The 18766-nt window shown below is 37.5% G+C and overlaps 1 protein-coding gene across 17 annotated transcripts in view; it reads left to right on the top strand.

The window, feature by feature from the left end:
- The window catches only part of ATP11B (ATPase phospholipid transporting 11B (putative)), a 62859-nt gene that overhangs the window by 6688 nt on the left and 37405 nt on the right, over window positions 1-18766 (top strand). For all 17 annotated transcript variants that reach the window (XR_010474637.1, XR_010474636.1, XM_065073765.1 and 14 more), the window contains exons 2-9: window positions 7858-7974; window positions 8777-8866; window positions 11984-12064; window positions 16278-16385; window positions 16554-16682; window positions 16807-16910; window positions 17403-17450; window positions 18229-18293. Coding sequence is in view for 15 of the 17 variants with exons in the window: in XM_065073765.1 (XP_064929837.1) it covers window positions 7858-7974; window positions 8777-8866; window positions 11984-12064; window positions 16278-16385; window positions 16554-16682; window positions 16807-16910; window positions 17403-17450; window positions 18229-18293 (742 nt within the window). In the remaining 2 variants the exon portion in view is untranslated. The remainder of the gene's footprint in view (window positions 1-7857; window positions 7975-8776; window positions 8867-11983; window positions 12065-16277; window positions 16386-16553; window positions 16683-16806; window positions 16911-17402; window positions 17451-18228; window positions 18294-18766) is intronic.

Below are 18766 nucleotides of genomic sequence, written 5' to 3'. Positions count from 1 at the left end.
TCATGTTTGAAAGGGAATTAAAATTTAAAGTGATAATTGATGAATGGGGTAGACTCAACTGTAATGTTAATTTTTACAGAGCAGGCTTTATCAAAACATGTTAAAAGGAAGAGCCGGACAGTTCTATCTATGAACTAAATTATCTTCCTGTGAAATCTGTTGAGCAACAACTGTCAGAGCAATTGTCAGTATAATTTTGGCACACTTTTTGAAAAAGCCTTAAGATTTATCATGTAGGAGTGGTTTTGGGGGAAGAATTATTTTTCAAGTTTTTTTCTTATATAAAATGAAGGAAAATGGGAATTAAACTTGCAGTGCAGGAGCTGATTGGCCTACATAGCTGTTGCCTACTAGAACCAATCTGAATATTGAAAATAGTGGTTTTCACTGTTCATATTGAATAATGGTTGGATGAGTAGCTCAGTACAGGAGCCCTTCATGTTTGTGTAAAATATATAATAGTTTTATAAATGACTCTTCAAAGCAGCAGGTAAGCAGCGTTTCATTTTAAGATGATAACGCACACAGTAAGCAAGCACGAGAAGGAATGTATGATTCTTCTGTATTTGTCCTGTCAGGGACTAGACAAATGTAATTTTTGTATATGGTGAAACTGCTAGCTATGAAATTGGAACTGCTTTCTAATTTTAAGTGAAAGTTCATAACCTGCCACAGATTTGAATGCCTTGTTTAATCTTGAAAATCAAAGAAAAATATTTCTGCTATAAAATTACTTAAATAAATCCAGAGACTGTGCAGATAGGATACAATTGGATTTTTTTGTTGATGTTTGCTATGGCTATTCAGGGTAAATGAAGGATTTGTGTGTTGAATGTTTCATTTACTGTGCGGGCTTAGTAACTGCCGTTTCTGTGTGATTGATTATTGCAGAATTGTAACACTTTCTGTGTTCAAAGTATTTTATATGTTTTGAGCAGCATTCTTAAAAGTGGCTATTGATTTTTGAGATTCCAGTTCTTAAAATGAAATATGAAGCCGTATATTTGCCTCCTGATGAGTGTCTCAAGTCACCCTTAATCTTTGAAAATCTTGCCTACTCTCCGTTTGCATGTGTCAGAGAGAGATGATACTACAGATAAGGATAAATAATTGCTGGAGCCCACAGAGGAAAGCTGGTAGTTCTGAAATTAAAACTGTGTAGTTGGAACTTCAAACACATCTTCATTCCCACTTTTTTAGGGCAATGGGCTGCTTTGGGAATCATGGCAAAAGACCGAATACTTTGGACTACAGATACTGTCAAGCCTCAACTTGTGTTAGACCTCTTGGAGTTTATCATAATGCATCTTTTTTTAAGGAAAAAATTTTGGAGAGCACTGAATGGCCTTGCAAAGGAGTTTGGGAGTCACTAGTAGTAGCCATTTCTTTGAGACTGAGGCTTGCTGCTTAGAATCTGAATGTTAACCAAGTTGATTTCTTTATTAGGGTTGAAGACATTTAGTGTAAAATCTGTTTTCTGTCAAAAAGCATCTGAGCAAAAGTATCACTGGATCTGTTCATTATTGATAATTTTCATAATCTGTGTATCTGAGTATGAAAGGGAGCATTCTGAAACAAAGCAGCAAATGAGGAATGCATTACAGGCATTTGGTTAATTAAATACATTGACTGCAAGAAGGTAATAATTTTAATAGTCCTGTAGAAAAAATGCAAAGCTTGGAATTCTGTTGAAGACAATTAAAGAGCAGCTGTTATAAAGCATTAGGTTTGTTTTGTCATGTGAAGTCCAAAATGGATTGTGCTTTGTAAATACCGTGGTTTGGATTCTAGGGGAGGATAAGAAATCAGCTTCCTCAGTTGGTGCAAAGTTAGGCTATTCTAAAATGAAGCACTGTACCTACATCTCTCTTAAAATTCTTTGCTGTTAACGGAAAGTGCCTGCTCAGCTCACTTTTTCTGTCTGATTTTGTTGTTGTTACAAGACCAGTATATTGGGCATTGGCCACCTGAAAGGAGACACTGGCACAGGGACATACATTACCAGTGGACAAGGCCAGTTTAGCTTCCTTCTTTTGCAGATAAATGAAGAGAAGATAGATGTTGTGTGGGGGTTTTGTTTGGTTTTGGTTTGCTTCATGATTTCTCAGACGTTGTTTCCTAGAGTGTTTTCGTAAGTACTGTACTCTGGTTATAGGTCTTCTAGGAAGTTGCACCATGATTTTTTTATCAGATATAAGTGTATATATAGTAAGCAGGAAGAGGAAGTTGCATGAATAGTACATGACTTTTAATACTGTTTTATTTCTTTACTGCAATGATATTTAAAAGAGGAGGAACTAATTGCATGACATTATGTAAAGCTCAGGGTGTTTCAGCTGATTCACTGTATTTCTTAGAGCAGTGTTTAAGATGGCTGTGAGAGGCTGTTTCTTCCTCCGTGCTAACCTTTGATACGACAAATTCAGTTTGACTGCTGCTCGGTTATATGACTGGAGGAATTATCGGCTGACTGTTTTGAGTACAAATTTACACAGACTTCTGAAAATGTGCATGGAGTGTGAATAGATCATCTTACCTGACAAAGGGAAAAGTGTTCCATGTATACTCAGAAAAAACCTGAAGCAAGAAAATCCATTTCCTCAAAACACCTTTAATCAAAATGTATCTTGGCAGCGGCATAATAGCAGGATTTTGGGCTATCTGCCAGGCAGTGTGGTGTTCTGTTTGTGTGGCCACGGTCGGGCAGTCGTCTCCCTAGGATAAAGGCTTCCTGAGACCAAGTTTTCCTCTGTTTATTAGTTCTGTTAACTAGTACGTGGTGTCCAAAGCCCTTTGGAAGGAACTACTACTTTCCTTAGTGGTGTTCAGTGTGGTTTTTGAAAGGCAGAGGCTCAATTTGAGACTTCTTTCTTTCAAACCACTCTCACTGAAAGCTGCTCAAATAGCGGAAGTTCTTTTAGCAAATATCATTTCCCCCCCCTTTTTTTTTCCCTTTGGAAGCTGTGAATGATGAATAAGACACACTGGGAGATCAGGTTAAAGTAGACTAGCTTTATGCAAATCCTAAGCAAAAATTGCTTGTCAGATGATTTGTAATTATCAGTTCACATTTTGCAAAGCTTGAAGCGGCAGCTGATTTGTTGTGTGCTGGTCTCAGGTCACTAATCCTGGCTGAAAGATCTGTGGATTTCTGCCGTCTCACTTGGTGCTCCAGAGTGCATGGAGAGGACGTCCATGTGTCCCACCATAAGTTCAGCTTTTTTAGTAGTGGTATTGAAGAAACACGAGTCTGCAGTAGATAGCGTATATTGTATCAACAAGTTGACTGAGAAAGCATTTTTTCTTTGTTTAGGTGTTGGGAGGGCCGTCCCTTCCTTTGCACGGGTCTTTCGTGGTGCTGCTTCTCATTTGCTTACTCTGCCTGTTTTCTCCAGTTGCCTAATTTGTTGTTCGTGCTAATAACGCTTCCTCAGCAGCAATACAAAACCCTTCTTCCACACCGTACCCTTTTGTTGTACCACCAGGCTGTTGGCATGACTGTGCAATTGCTTTAGAGAACCGATACATTAAAAAAATAAAAAACAACTGAGAAAATGGTGGGGTTTCAGTTGGATCAGCTTTCCAGTCTGCTTTACTGTGTGGCTCAATGGGCAGTTTTCCCAGTACAACAGTGGAGATGGAGACAGAATGTAGGCAGGGGTTATTTGGAGGAGAGGTGGCTGTGGAAGGCTGTTTCTTTCATGAAAGTAATAGCATAAAATCATAGCAAAAAAGAATCATCTCCGTTCGCTGGGTTATGTTTTCTATGCTCTTTTAAAGGAGCTTAATTATTACACAGAGGATGTCTTTGTCTAACTTTCAGAATGCTAACAAAATCACTGCTGAAGAGGTTTACTAAAAATGACTTTGACTTTGGTTAGAGTCGTTACAAATTTGTAAAAAAGGAAAACTATTAATACCTTTTTTCTGCAAGATGTTTTCTTTGTTCTGCCTTATAAATCAGCTTGACTCAAGCATGTGTGTTGTATGTAAATGGCATTCATTTAGGCTGCTTTCAAAAACAAACATGTCAAGTTTATCTGGGTGCAAAATTTCTGTCAGGGATTAAATGAGAGAGGTATTCTAGGTGTAGATAATGCCTGGTTATGTTGATAAATCAGCTAAATGGTTGAACTTAGGCCAATAAATCTAGATTTAATTTGCAGCATGAAGGGGAAAAAATCACACAGATTTTTTAAATTTTATTTTATTTTTTTAAGTCTCTGAATCTTATGGTTAAGTTTTATTTTATTTACAGTTGATTCATGTAATACACCTGATTAAGAAGCCTTAAATATCAGGTTTTGTAATAAACTTGGCTTTATTTGTCACATTTAAATGGAAATTCACTAGATAACTGCAGGAAAAGTAACTTTTGTTGAAAAATCTTGGTGACAACTGTATCTTTTTGCAAGAATCAAAATTTAATACAGGGATTCTCTGCTTGTGCCATTTAGCTGCAGAAATGCTTTCACAAGGACATGTTACCCTGGGTGTGCACCTGAGTTTGATAATAATATTAGGAAGAGAAAGAACTGTCTAAGAAGTGAAATTAGGAAACAGTGTGCTTTCTGCACCTCTTTGCTGGCTTGTATGTATATACACTATGCAAAATCCTTTTGCTGGGCAGAAATTTAGACTACAAATCAATTTTATTTCAGGAGCAGGATCTGTGACCAGGCACATAGTTACAGAAAAGTTAAAGGCTTGAACTATAAAGTTCAACGTCTGTGCAGAATTTTAGTTAGAAGATGTGTGTAACTAAAATTGCTCTGGAAGGTCTTGGTTGCAGTTGCAGTCTCACCAGCTAATTATGTGATGACAGGTTTGTTGGGTAATTTCAAATGGTCTTTCACAGTTACAGAAATGAAACTTAGAAACCTGGGTTCTGTTCCCAGGTCTGACATTTCTATCCTGCTGTGACTACAGTCAGGTCACTGAGGTTGTCATGGATGTGTCCTCTCCCGGGAGGTGGTTGTCCCCAGCCCGCCTTGCTTGGGCATTGCCATCTTCATAGATCTGGTGATTGTGCAGCTTCTGCCCTTTCTCTGTGATATATTTCAACAAAACAGAGCACAACTGCAGCTGTAAACTCCTGTGGTCTGAGATTCTGATTTGGAAAATAGATTCTTTGCTTTTAATCAGTTGAGTCTACCTCAGCGGAGGTGTTATCCTATAGAAGTCTTTGTGCAGTTAGGCTTGACTGGAATGGCCGTCTCTGCTCTTCATGATTAAAACGTCATTAAACTCATCAACTTTCAGGTGCTTGGATAGTGGCCTAAGAGGGGCATATAAATACTTGGGAAAAAATTCATTGATACTGTAGTCACTCTGAACTTTTTTTCATATATCATTTAGTAACTTTCAGCGAGTGGCATGGAGATTAGCATTTGTCACCATTGCAAGATTGCCAGTCACTTTATTTGCTTTTTCTGTTCTTTCCCTGCTTTACATGTTTCATTTAGAGTGGAATTTTTTCAGGCTGTATGACTTTCCAAAGTGAGGATGTCTGGCATTTTGTGAGTGCCAGACATTTTCTGAGATAGAAAAGCGCTGTGTACATAGTCTTACTAATTAAGCAGGTATTTTTCTTGCTTGCAGAAACACTTTTATTGTGGCATCTTTTGGATTGATATAGAAATAATGTGTCACTAATGTCACATATCCAGAATGTTTCAGCTACAAAAACTGTGCTCTTTTAAAATTTTGTACCTGTTAAATGCTGACACATTTTCTTCATCTTAACTTTCACGCTTTTATTTCCCAAGTTGTGAACAATTTCTTTTTGCTTTTGGCATCCTATATATTCTTTCCAGTCCTTTCCCCTGTCTAGTTTTTGTCTTTCTGCTTTACTCTTATCTTTAAACGAGCTTTCACACTGGAGCATGTGACTGGACCAGCCTTCCACTGCTTGTCATTTAAAGTTTATTCTCCTTCAAATCTCTTTGAAGTCTCTTTGACAATCCCATTTCCTTTCATTCTTCTGGCCCCCTTTCCTTCTGAAGCCGAATGTTTCTGTAGCAATGATGCCAAATACAAGAATTTGTATGTTTGAGAGGATTTTTTAATGTTCCTTTACTTTACAATGACACCATCCTGGATGGTTCTAAGGTTAGGAATGTCTGACACTCATGCTGAAATTCACCATTTCCCTGGCAATCATTGATTCCCTATCTAACAACAGTTCCGAATTTAATTTCACTCATGTGTTGCGCGTCTTTTTCTTACCTATTCTAGTAATCCTCTTGGCCTGTTAACTGAAATATTATTGTTTTACTGTCTTGCTTGTTGTCTTTTGCCATCACCTGCTTCTCCAGGTTGGAACCTTAGAGCTAGGAAGGGCTCTGGTGAGTCATGTAGCCCCAGGAAAGGCTCAATTAAAGACAGACTAGAATGACCTAGATATAAGCCCTTGTGTTACAGAGACATTGCAACCTTCCCACGTGACTTATTGTGATTTTTAATTATTCCTTTCTGTAAGAAAGGAATTTTTGTTTGTTTTTCCAATATCCAAACTAAGTTTTCCTAGTTGCAGCTTAAGCCTGCTTCTGTTCTTCATCCATCAGAATACCCCTTTTCTTGGTGGAACAGTCTTTTATATATTGAAATATGTGCTAGTTTCCCCTAGGCTAAATGACCCTAATTTGTTTGCCTTTTGCCCTTTAGATTGTTTAGCCTTGCATTATGTGTCGTGTTTTCAGCATCTTTGTGGCTCCCATTCCACTCCTCTGGATGCCGTCCAGTAGGTTCACAGTGGTTGGGCTGTGGCTCCCACTCTTCTTCCAGCCTCCTTGGTACCTAAGGCCTTTTTTTAAATGGGGTGACATCACTGACACACATTCAGCCTCCGATCAGCTGTAGCCTTTTGATGTTTTTCTACAGAACTCCTATATAGGCTTTTATTCTCATTTTGTAGATGCAGTTAATTGTGTATACCTGCTGTATCTTTCAGTCTTCAGTGCATTGGGTTGGTCACGATATTGAATTTTTTCTTGTTCTTTAGTCTTCTTGCAGTCCTAAGGTGATGTCACCTGCAAATTTAACACCCATATTCCCTTTCCTCTCACAGAACAGTTGATGAAAATGCTGAACATTAGACCTGAAACAGGGCTTTGGTTCCAAGAGATCTCACTCAGATCTTCTGTTTTGGCAGGAAACTATTGATAAGTATTTCTGAGTATCCCTTTTTTTGTGAGGAGTTTGCTTTCAGTGTTGCTACCAGTCGTGTGGATTTGCGGTAATGTCAAGAAATCTTGAGGGTCGAATTTTAGACTAGACAAAATGTTTGTTCTTGGAGGCAGAACATGTTCGGAAAAAAACTGTTGTCTGGTCAGATGCATATGGTTTTGGTTTTAAGATGGTGAGAATCTTTTCAAAACCAATTATCACACCATACTGGTATGGTTTATTTGGTTGTTTTGATCTTTTACTTTTCTCACAATCTGTTTTATTAGGGTTATCATGAGCGTGACTGTGAGATTTTTGTAATTTGTGTATGTTTTCATCTCCATTTCCTTTAAGTTTAACAGGGCTCGAAGTTTGCATGATAGCAAGTATTCTCTATCCTTTTTGCCTTTTTGACACTTAGGACTTTTCCTTTCATTTTCCAGAATGAGTACACAACCTCGAATTTGAGATTCTGTCCCCATCCTGCCCCCCCGCCCCTGTAATTTTTGTAAATTCTGTGGAGACAGCAGGCTTTCATTTACAGATTAATTTTGTTTCCCATTCGAAAGCTTCTGTTCTAAAACTAATGCTTGATATGTGTGTATTATTTATCAGCACAAATATAACAATTTTACAAAATTTCAGTTAATAAAATAGTCTTTCTTGTTCATATTTTATTTTGGTTTTTAGGGTTTTGACCCACCGCATCAAAGCGATACAAGAACTATTTATATAGCAAATCGTTTTCCCCAGCATGGCCATTATGTTCCTCAGAAGTTTGCAGACAACAGAATCATATCATCCAAGGTAAGAAATCAGTTTGTCATGGGAAAACCACTTGATATGCTGCTTAAGAAGTTGTGTAGCAAATCTGCACGTGTGTATTATGTCGAACTGCGCATATACAAAATTCAAAATGAAACATGCTCTAAGTTGTTTTGAGGAAAAAGCTAGGTTGCTTCCTGTGTTGTTTTTTTCCTGCTCTCGACCCTTCTTTCCTTAGAACCTAAGTACAGGACAATTAAATGTGTTGGTCAGAAATAGATTTTAAACAAATGTTTTTTGTGTCTGGATGTGATGCACAGAACATTTTAAAAGGAAGGATGAAGCTGGTTGTGAGGATTTATAAAAGAGCCAAATCGTAAACTAGTACTCTGCAAAAAATAAATCAGCGATGGGCTGCAATTGCAGATCCCCTCCTGGTGTGACCTTGGATTGGAATCAGTAGAACTGCTGGTGGGGATGTGTCTTGTTGCTGTAGCGTAGGAGACAAAGTTACAGCTGCAAGAATTAATTTCTTCTCTGCTGGTCAGGATGCAGGCAGCCAAATGACTCCCGCTGCTGCCATCCAGTTGGTGGGAGAACACTGAAAACTTCGACTGTCACGGCAATGCGGTTGCTACCTCCGCTTCCTTGCTAGTTGTAGTTAACAAAAGAGGATACAGCAGTTCTATGTGGGAGTTGGGCAAGGCCAGAAGGAGGTTTGCAAGAGAGGAGATGGAAAGTGGATATATTTAGTTTAAGAGAAATTAATGGGAGTGGAACTAAATTTCACTGAAAAAATATTCGGTGTGTCATAACTGTTCTTTCTCTCCCTTTTTCTCTTCAGTATACAGTGTGGAATTTTGTTCCAAAAAACTTATTTGAGCAGTTCAGAAGAGTAGCCAACTTCTATTTTCTGATTATATTTTTGGTTCAGGTAAGTTGCATAATACTCATGAAATTGCAATTTATGTTGTCAGTTTTGCCACCGATTTTTGTTCTTTGGATTTAACTTCTTTACTTCCATATTCTTTCTATAAAAAAAACACATTTCCATCTTCTCTGAGAAAATAACATACCATTACAAAGAATTATGTCCAAATTTAAGTACTGTCCTTAGGCTTTATCTCCAGGAGTGCTAATATATTTAATGTTTAGCTTCAAAGTCCATTGCACTGCCAGCACAGGCGCTCAGCTGTCTGCCCGAAAATACAATTTTAAGTCTGTTAAGTTAGTAATAGAGTTCCAAAGATACTTTTTGATTTTTGTGGCCATTGGTGGTATTTGAATAAACAAGGAGTTTTACTCTGTGTGTTTTCAAGTGTTTCTTGGACATCAGTGTGCAGAAATGCAGACATTCGGGTTCACTTGCATCAGATCGGGCAGTATGCTTGCTCTTGAGCTGAGCATTGATTATTGTATATTCTCATTGTAGGTGGAATCTTGCTTTTGTAAATCAACACACTATTGTCACACAGTTCTAAGATACTCAAATTCAGTTTGTTCAGATAAAATGAACACAAACATTTGCAGCTAGGATTGACAGTTTCTCAGTTTTGAGGACATGAGTTAATGTTGATGCAGTATAGGTCAGAAATATTACTGTGGTTTTTGTAGCAGAGTGTACTTCTTCTAATTAAGAACATCCACAAGCATATTAAAAGTGTGACAGTCTGTAAATTCTCTGTCAGCTTTGCATCTCCAACTCTATAATTGTGTTTGAATTTTGTTGAGCTATTGCAGGCTCAGTAGGTGAAGGATAAGTGAGGGAAAGGCTGTAAGGAGAGAGAATAACTTCTGAAAGACCAGTTAGCATCTGAGACAGAATTTTGGGGTGCATAATCTTTTCTTTCATTATAAAGTAGAATGCTTTGAACATGTACAGCCCATGTACAGCGACAGTGATTTGCCCATGTACAGGGATTAACCAACATTTACAGTACATATCTGGAGAAGATGGAACCTCATTTGACAAAAAAAAAATAGTGAAGAGTTCGTAAGATTTGTCTGTGATTGTGCATTACGTCAATAGCACGGCCACTTGGGCAGTTTTTAATCCATTGCCTCCTATAGCTCTTGCTCTTGTTCTTTCACATGTAGAAAAAATGAACTTTCTAATAAGCTGAGAATTCCTGTGTTTGGAGTTCTAAAGTCATACAGTTCTAGGTTAGCCTAGCAGAATGCATTGCCCATCCCATCTTCCTAGTTAAAAATACTGACTTTGTCATTCCTGTTATGATGTTTCGTTTTGTTTAACATATTGAAGCATGTGGAAGATAGGGGCATGCTGGCGATGGACCATAAATGTTAGTTACAGCAAACACAAACGTTGTTGAGGTTTTTTTAAAGCTTTTTTTTCTTTTTAATGTAAATTTCCCTCTTTAGTTCAATTTTGAGTCAAATTCCTTTCAAATTGTTTGACTTTAGTAATATCTAGATGTGACGTCCATGAACAAATAGGATCTAAAGGTGGAACTTCAGAGTGTAATCCTGTTCTTCTCTCAGATCATAACTCTAGTGGATGCCCTAATTTGTGTCCAAAATGTCGTCTATGTCTGTATGCATGGAAACCAAACAGGAGAAAAGCTGCAGTCATTTTTGTTCATTTGTTAGAATGGAATTCTGTTTTTATTCAAATCCCATTTGGGAGTTCATAAATATCTAATGTTTTTTGGTTTTATAAGGCAAAGGTGCCTTTAAGAGTGGATTGCCATGGTATCTTCTCTGTAGATTAATTTCATGTGACCAAGATGCAGCATCTGTCATTACCACCTTCTTCCACTGTGGATGACAAAGTTGGGGCAGGTTCTCATTGTGTGATTTGAACACGCAGCACAATCCAGACCGCATTGTTCACCTCATGTATGCATGCCAGAGACATGGGGACAGGCTGCATTTTGGTCACATGAGGCTCCATACCGGTTGTGTGAAGGATGCGTGACCAGTTATGTAGCAGGCAAAGGGCCATGGTGTTCTGGTAAAAGAGCCAAAAGGAGCAGGCTGCTGGGACAACTCCAGCACAGAACTTGCTCCGTTTTCACATAGGAGCCTCTCTTGAGAAAGTCACAGTTAACTGGCCAGAAATCAGGTGCTTTGGGCATGAGTTTTCTTGGACAGCATGCTACCAACCTGAAATTGCAATGCGACAATTGAAGAACAGACCATATTGCAAGCTAGATCGGATTTTTGTCATATTCTGTAAATTGTGTTTCAGTGAAAAAAAAAAAATAGGTCGTGCGTGTGTTGTAAGGTGGCATCATCTGTTTTCCATATGAGTTTCTTGGCTCTTAACAGAGGAAACTTCATGTATGTTTGTTTTTTTTTTTTGTTTGTTCTTTAATGATTCCCAAAGCAATGCCATAAATCTCAGGTAAAGTGGATCAAATCGGTGTTCGTGGGTTTGAATAGTTCTTGTGTATATTTTTGTTACCGCACTTGACCATGTTGTTTGTGCCCTGCAGCAGAGGAGAACCACTATCATTCCCTCCACATAGAGAATTTTAGTGTATACACTGCACTTACGGCATGCCGGCAATGACAGCACAAACTGTAAAAACTGCATGTTAACTTGGGACAACCAGAAAGGAGCGATATAAAGAAAGATTGTTCTCTAATATCTGAACAGCTGGAAATTTCTATTTTTAACTTTATTTTAACTTCTGAAGTGGATGTTGTTATACTCTACATTGCTGTTAAACAGTTGACTCTATAGAGTATTGAAACAGCTTCCTGAAATGTAGATTTCTTTCCTTTGTAATTTACTTTGGAATTAATCTTTGTAGGATAAAAACATATCTTCCTTTTAGTAAGGACTCTTAAAATTGGCACATGTATTATGAATGTGATTAAGTCTGTTCTGTGCCCTAAAACCTTTGTTTGCATTGTTATTGACATGTATTATTTAGGTGTCACAAGTTGAGTTTTGCTCCAGAGCTACTGCAGATAGTGTAGTAAAAATACTCACAGGTTATAATGAGGAGTTCATTTGTTTGTTTGGAAAGTACAATTGTAGAAATAAAATTTGGGCTAATTTTTGTATTTTCTTCTCTTTTAGCTCATGATAGATACCCCTACCAGTCCTATTACTAGTGGATTGCCATTATTCTTTGTCATAACTGTGACAGCCATAAAACAGGTAAATGGGAAAAATCTTGTAGCATGAATTCTTTCCAAGGTAAAGTTACTTAACAAACTCTGGCTAAGATAATGTTTAGATGCTAAAAGTAAATTAAAAAGGTGTCACTTTTAGAAAGGATTTTGTATTTAATGTTTGCTGTTAGACACTTGAACTTGAGCATTTTGGTTAGTTGTCAAGTGCTCAGTGACTCACCGCAGTCCCCTTAAATGGCCAGTGAATGACTGTCAGACAGCATTTTTGTCTAAATGTTACATGTCACTTGTTATAAGACATTTTCTGAAAGCTCCTCACTTATTCCTTTGGCACACCTCACTGCATATTAAAACCAATCCTCCTGCATGACACACTGAGAAAGGAGCTTGGGTGCAATCCATGTTTGTCAGTAGTTAAAAGGCAAATTTTGCCCCAAGGATTGTGTTTCATGGTGTAAAATATATATTGTAATAACTGTAAACCTGTAGCAGGTGAAAGGTCCCATTTAGAAAGCTTCTGGTTTTCTTTTAATTTTCTTTGGTTGCATAAAACATTTTGGAGTGATTCATAGTACTTGAAATAAGAAAGATCTCCTAAGTATGAGTTTAACAGAAATCTTGTTCAAGCACCATACTGTATCCTACTAAGACCTAAAGCCCCTGGAAGGAGAATGTTTAAAATAAAAAAATCAAAAAATCTTATGTTTTCTTTAAACCCTTAAAGCGAGAAGAGAAACAAGCACATAAATGAAGAGGTGATGTGAATAGAAACTATAATCTGTTCTGCAGGGAGGTAATTTTTGGGAACTATCCTCTTCAAAGGGTTTGACAGTGCTGTCTGGGAAAGAGATGCAGTCATAGCAACTGAAAAGGAAGCAGGAGACTTGTGGAGCTACAACTGGAATTTCAATTTGCCTTCAGAGCCAGTAAGACCCAAAGCCACTGTGAAACAGGGCAAAAGTAAAATCAGCTCTAGCTTTCAAGCGGATAGTATGGTGTTGGAGGCAGAGAAGATCTTAATGCTGGAGCAGTATTTGAACTAAAATTTCATCTTGTTGCTATGCAATTTGTACCTTAACCCTATTAAATTGCAGTTGTTATCATCACCCCCAAAAATCCCATGTTCAAGAGCTATAAGTCATAAGCAGGCAATGGAAAATATCTCTTAAAGCTGTGCAACTTAGTTATAAATATTAGATTTCTTTTTTCCCAGAAAGAAGCTGGACTTGTATAAGTGTAAAATAGTGCAGAATAATCTATCACCACCTTGTTTCCAGATGCCCAATCTCATATTGGGAAATTTAAGTATCTTACCATCAATTGCAAAGAATAGAAATTCTGGCATTCCTTCTGGAAGTTTCAAATAATTCATGACTTGCCAAGCATCAAGAGTTTTTCTGCTTGTCTCAGTATCTCTGCAAGGACCATTTGAACCACCTGAACTGATCTAATGGACTCTCAGTTTATCCTACCTGCCGCAAAGCAGGCAAACAGCATTCACACGCTGTTATCTTGGAAGGACAATTCAGTGTTCTATTTCCAACAGGCTGCCCTTGGGCAGGGAAGAAAGATAAATCTTCTGCTGGAACGCAGAGGGGAAAATACCCAGGATGGTCTCAAAACCAGCTCCCGTTTTCTCTCAAACCAGAAGTGGAATAGAAAGCAGATTTTAGGGGAAGTAACCCCTTTTGAAAGCTGTGGGGCACTGGTTCTGTACGAAGTTGCATCAGGTTAAATGTTGAACCTACAATTGAGTAGTCTCTGGAAAGGTGAAAGGGGAAAAATAGAAGCATTAAGCATGTGCAGGTTTGAGAAGCTTAGCAGTGGGTGGAAAAAAAGCCAGTTAATGTGGCACCTCTAGCAAACCTCAAAACTCAGCCTTGCTTTATTCTCAGCCAAGAAGACAGAACTTTTTCTTCTTAGAAGTGTAATTGCACTTAGGTCAGAAGAAGGACATGCAGGACTGCAAAATGATGCAACTCATGCTGTGTCATTTGGTCTGTCTAGTTAGCCAGAGCGTTTTCCCTCTTATGCCTGTGAAAATGCGTATAACAGTCCTCAGAGGAGTCCAAAATTAGAATATAAAATATAAAGAAAACAAAACCTAAAGTTAGAAAAACACAAAATACACAAAATAACAGTATTCCATAAGAAACTTTGTGGAATTTAGTCCATTTCAGTAAGGTCATAGGTATTTAGCAAACAAGCTGATTAGACACAGATGTTGACATGACTGTCAGGTGTATTAGAAAGAACTGCTTTGCAGGTTTTGATTAAATATAGACCTAAACTGAGAATGGAAATTCTGGTAATATCATATGCAGGCTTGTTTCAATGCTGTCCTTTTCGCAAGTACATTGATGAAGTTATTTAAGTAGAACTTAAAATCCTTCAATTAAGTTCTTAATCTTTAGTTTCTGTTCATGCAATTAAGCAACATTTCCTGTATTCCTATTGCATTCTTTTAACAGCATTTTTGCAATATTTGCAAGTGAGGATAAGGAACTCTCTCAAAAACGCTGCAGTAGGTAAATTTTGGGGGAATTTAAACTGACCACAGTAATTTGGCTCTTAAAAATTCCCTGGTGTGAGGTGCTGCCCTTGTGTTGTAGGCGATAGGTGTCAGATGGAGAAAGTGCTGAAATCTGTACTTTCTGAAGAAAATAAATTTCAGTTCTTTGCCAAATGCCCATATTGCTCAGCCGTTCATGTTTATGAGACAAATGCCCCAAGGTTACTGGATGATAGTTAAATCCTGTTTTCTTCTGTCAGTCACCTTTAACAAGGAGCTGTAGGTATTGACACTTGCTTTTTCATATGGATTAGGAAGGACCTTGAAGAGTCTTACTTAGGGATTTTAGGATTCCGATTTCCCACTTTCTCTTTGTGTGGCTGCTATTACTACATAATTATTACGCACTTGGCATGTAAAGCTTCCTTCCGCTTTTATTTTTGTTTTGTTAAACCTAGGCAGTGCAGTTGTGCTGTCCTTACTCATTTGTGCTACTAACAGTGGAGGTGCATGAAGGCAGACCTGCAAAACTATACTTTTAATATGCTAAATACATCATGTAACTTTCCTTCAAACTCCGGTCAACTGCAGAATTCTCCAAACTGCCTCTGCATTAGTGCTCTTTGTATTATGCCATCCATATATAATGTTTGTAGCATTCTGGGATGAGTTGGGATTTTGTCTGCTGCTTCAGAGGGCCACCTCCTTCTGTCCGCAAACTTCCAAGGAAGAGGTTTTAGCTCTTTCTTTTTTTTTATACCTACAGAAAAGCATTTTTGAAAATGTCTCTGCTATTGCAAATCAGTTGTAGGAGTCTTGCCAGGATGCAAGAGGCAGTTGAACTTTCTGCATTGGCTGATCCAGTTCTTGTGTTTGCTCGTGGGGCTTCACGAACAGTGCCTAGACTTGGAAGCCAAAGATTGTGCTATTCACAATCATGCTATTCAATTAAATAAGCAGTCTAATAATAGTTCAGCAAAATAGGAGGGGAACAATATACCTGAATTTACTCTCCTGAATGTTTGCACATGTGTGTGCATGGGATAAAGGGTACTTAAAGAGATGCCCAATATCAGATAAACCAACACTGCTTGATTTATCCATTAAAAATTCAGTTGCTGTGAACTGTTGTATTGGGACTCAAAACCAACTAAAATTGTCAGTCATATTCTCTTGCTATACAGAGCTGATGTGTGAACAGCATGTCATAAAAAATTAAGCAATCATAAGATTTCATGCATAGGCTATGGCAGTGACTATAAGAAGTGCTATATGGTAGGACATGAGGAAATAATTTCAGTCTGTTACTTCTCTTAAACAAAAACAAACAAAACCAACAACAAAAACCCCAGAATCCATAGGAGAGACTGCCAGTGGCTTCCCAGTAGCTTTGTGGTACATTAATCCATGTTGATTAAAGATTAAAGATTAAATGAGTGCTTGTTCATATCATCTGCCAAAAATGTCACTGCCTGTTTTGGCAGAACACAGAACTGCTAGGTTTCTTCACGACTTTTGCTACTTTATTTGCTCTTACTTGTGTAAAGTGAGTTAAAAATAAGACATTTCCCAGGTTCTTAAGTAGCAGCTGTAGTAGAAACTCAAGAAGTTAGTAACTGTATTCAGGGTATGCAACAAGTAATTTGAAGCACATTTGCTTAGAAGATATTTGTTATACTTCATAGGTTGCTTGCTTAAAAAGTACATTTGTATGTGTTTTCCACAGGGTTATGAAGACTGGCTACGACATAAAGCAGACAATGAAGTAAATGGTGCTCCAGTTTATGTTGTTCGAAGTGGTGGCCTTGTAAAAACTAGATCTAAAAACATTCGGGTATGTGCCTAAAGACTAATTGCAAATTGTGTTTCTATTGCATAGCTAAAGCTGTTGTTTCACTACTAATCATTGTGGCCTGTTTCATCATGATTCAGTAGCAATGTTAAAATGAACTTTCTTTTAAATCTCTATTTGTACACTTCTCTTTTGTGTTCAATCCATTAGGTGGGGGACATTGTCAGAGTAGCCAAAGATGAGACTTTTCCAGTTGATCTGGTGCTTCTGTCATCTGATCGAGCTGACGGTTCATGCCATGTTACTACCGCAAGTTTGGATGGAGAGACCAATCTTAAGGTCTGGGTTACTGCTGTGAAATAGAACGTAGTTAATTTGTGATCCCATTTGTGTTTCAGCCTGTTGGAATAACCCCTGTGCCTGCTAGTCCTGTGTCATTAACTTAATGGACATTGTTTTACAGACTCATGTTGCAGTCCCAGAAACAGCAGTGTTACAGTCTGTTGCCAACCTGGACAAACTTGTAGCTGTTATAGAATGTCAGCAGCCAGAAGCAGATCTGTACAGGTATCACTTTATTAGTAAACATTTTGAAATTAAATAAAAATGGTTAGTATTTTGAACGTTATGGGTCTTGCTTGGATTAAAATAGCTTCAGACATCTGCTTAAATTTTAGGTTTTAATAATTAGCATAAGTGTTTATATTTATGTATTTAATGCAAGTTGCAAGTTAAATTTGAGTATTTCAGTAGCAAATTGGAAATTATAGGATAATATTTACCTCTTGTATTTTAATTGCGACAAGTACATTTTTGTTCTACTCAGTAAACTTGTTTCTAGATTTTAAAAAATAAATGGCCTGTGAGTCTGAGCAGGTTGGAGAAAGAGTCGTAGAAGGTTCTGCCAGGAGATTTCAGTACTATATAGTAGATATTTTTAAATGGACTTAACTCAAACGTAGCAAATTATTGTAAGCTTATGTTAATTGTGAGTATTTAAGTCTTTTACATTTTTGAGTCTTTATGTAGCTATTTTTAACACATGGCCATCTTTCATAGATTTGTTGGAAGAATAACTATAAGTCAACAAACCGAAGAAATCGTACGGTAAGTAAAATTTTATCAGATTAATGTTTAGAATTGATGAAGGTGGTTAAAATAAAGACCATCACGAAACGAGTTACTGCTGCATACACAAAAGGGAGGGATATTTTTACTGAGAGTGCTAATTGTAACTGCATCCTTCAAATGGAGATGACAAAAAATCAGTGAAAGTAAGTTCATTACTGCCCAGGTTTTCAGATTTAATAGGACAGTTCTGGAAAGCTTGGCTGTTCTGAAGGGGGTGGTTTTTACGCGCTGGTAATCGGCTGGTAACTTTATTGCTATTTGGTTTTTAATATGTTTCTTGATCTGGTTAATGGTCTGTTTTAATAAAGCCTCTGCTACAAATTCATAGCTTTTAGTATATATTTCAATCTACTATACTACCTGGACTGTAAAGATAAGTGCTTCCAAACTAAAAGTAGCGCTGCTGTTGCACTGTGAGCTTGACAGGTTTTTTACCTGCTGGCTTCTCAAGTAACTTGCAGGTCTCTCTGAACCAGCCACTTGGTATAGAAATCACTAATCATGGGATATTGGCCAGTGGTGGGGGAGTCTGGCAGTGACCAGGGAAGATATGAAAGGGAATGGGGAGATGTGTGGGTGAGGTGTGGTAAAGGAGCAGGAGGATTGAAGATGGATGTAAATGCAGATAAGGTTGGAGTTGTTGTGGTGCTAATTCACAGGAGATATAGGACAACTTTGCATAGGAAACTGTATTTCACTAGTCCTACAGAATACAGAACAATTTTTAAATGCTGCTATGTCTGTTTCTTTTTAGACCTCTCGGGCCTGAAAGTCTCCTACTTCGTGGAGCAAGATTAAAAAACACTAAAGAAATATTTGGTTTGTAGATATCTACATATTTAAAGAGTATTCTTTTCTTAAAACATGTTGATGAACTGTGGTTTAATTCTACCTGCACTGAAGAAATTGTGATAATCTTGCTGACTGTTACCTGAGGGGAAATGATTATAGATTAAAGTAATGATGCTATGTTGAATAATCTCTAAGGATATAAAGTTCCAGCTCTGCTCTGTGAAAATATTTGAAGTGGTTTGATAAAGGAATAACTCAACTTCAATGGATAAATGACTGTTGTGACTGTTACCAATTGTTCAATACTTTCTCCTGAGATTTACTATTCTGATTTGCATAAAATACATATTGAAGAGCAGTACAGTCATAATAATGAACAGCATTTTAGTAAGTGTTAAAATTACTTCAGTAGGACTATTTTACTATAGCAGAATATTGTAAATACTTACAAAATACCATCTCACCATTGTACTGAAGTAAACACAGAAGTAGTATCACCT

The sequence above is a fragment of the Columba livia genome, chromosome 9 (genome assembly GCF_036013475.1).
Source record: "Columba livia isolate bColLiv1 breed racing homer chromosome 9, bColLiv1.pat.W.v2, whole genome shotgun sequence".
Classification (NCBI taxonomy): Eukaryota; Metazoa; Chordata; class Aves; order Columbiformes; family Columbidae; genus Columba; species Columba livia.
Note: the sequence above shows the minus strand (reverse complement) of the source record. Positions and strands in the feature narration are given on the sequence as shown.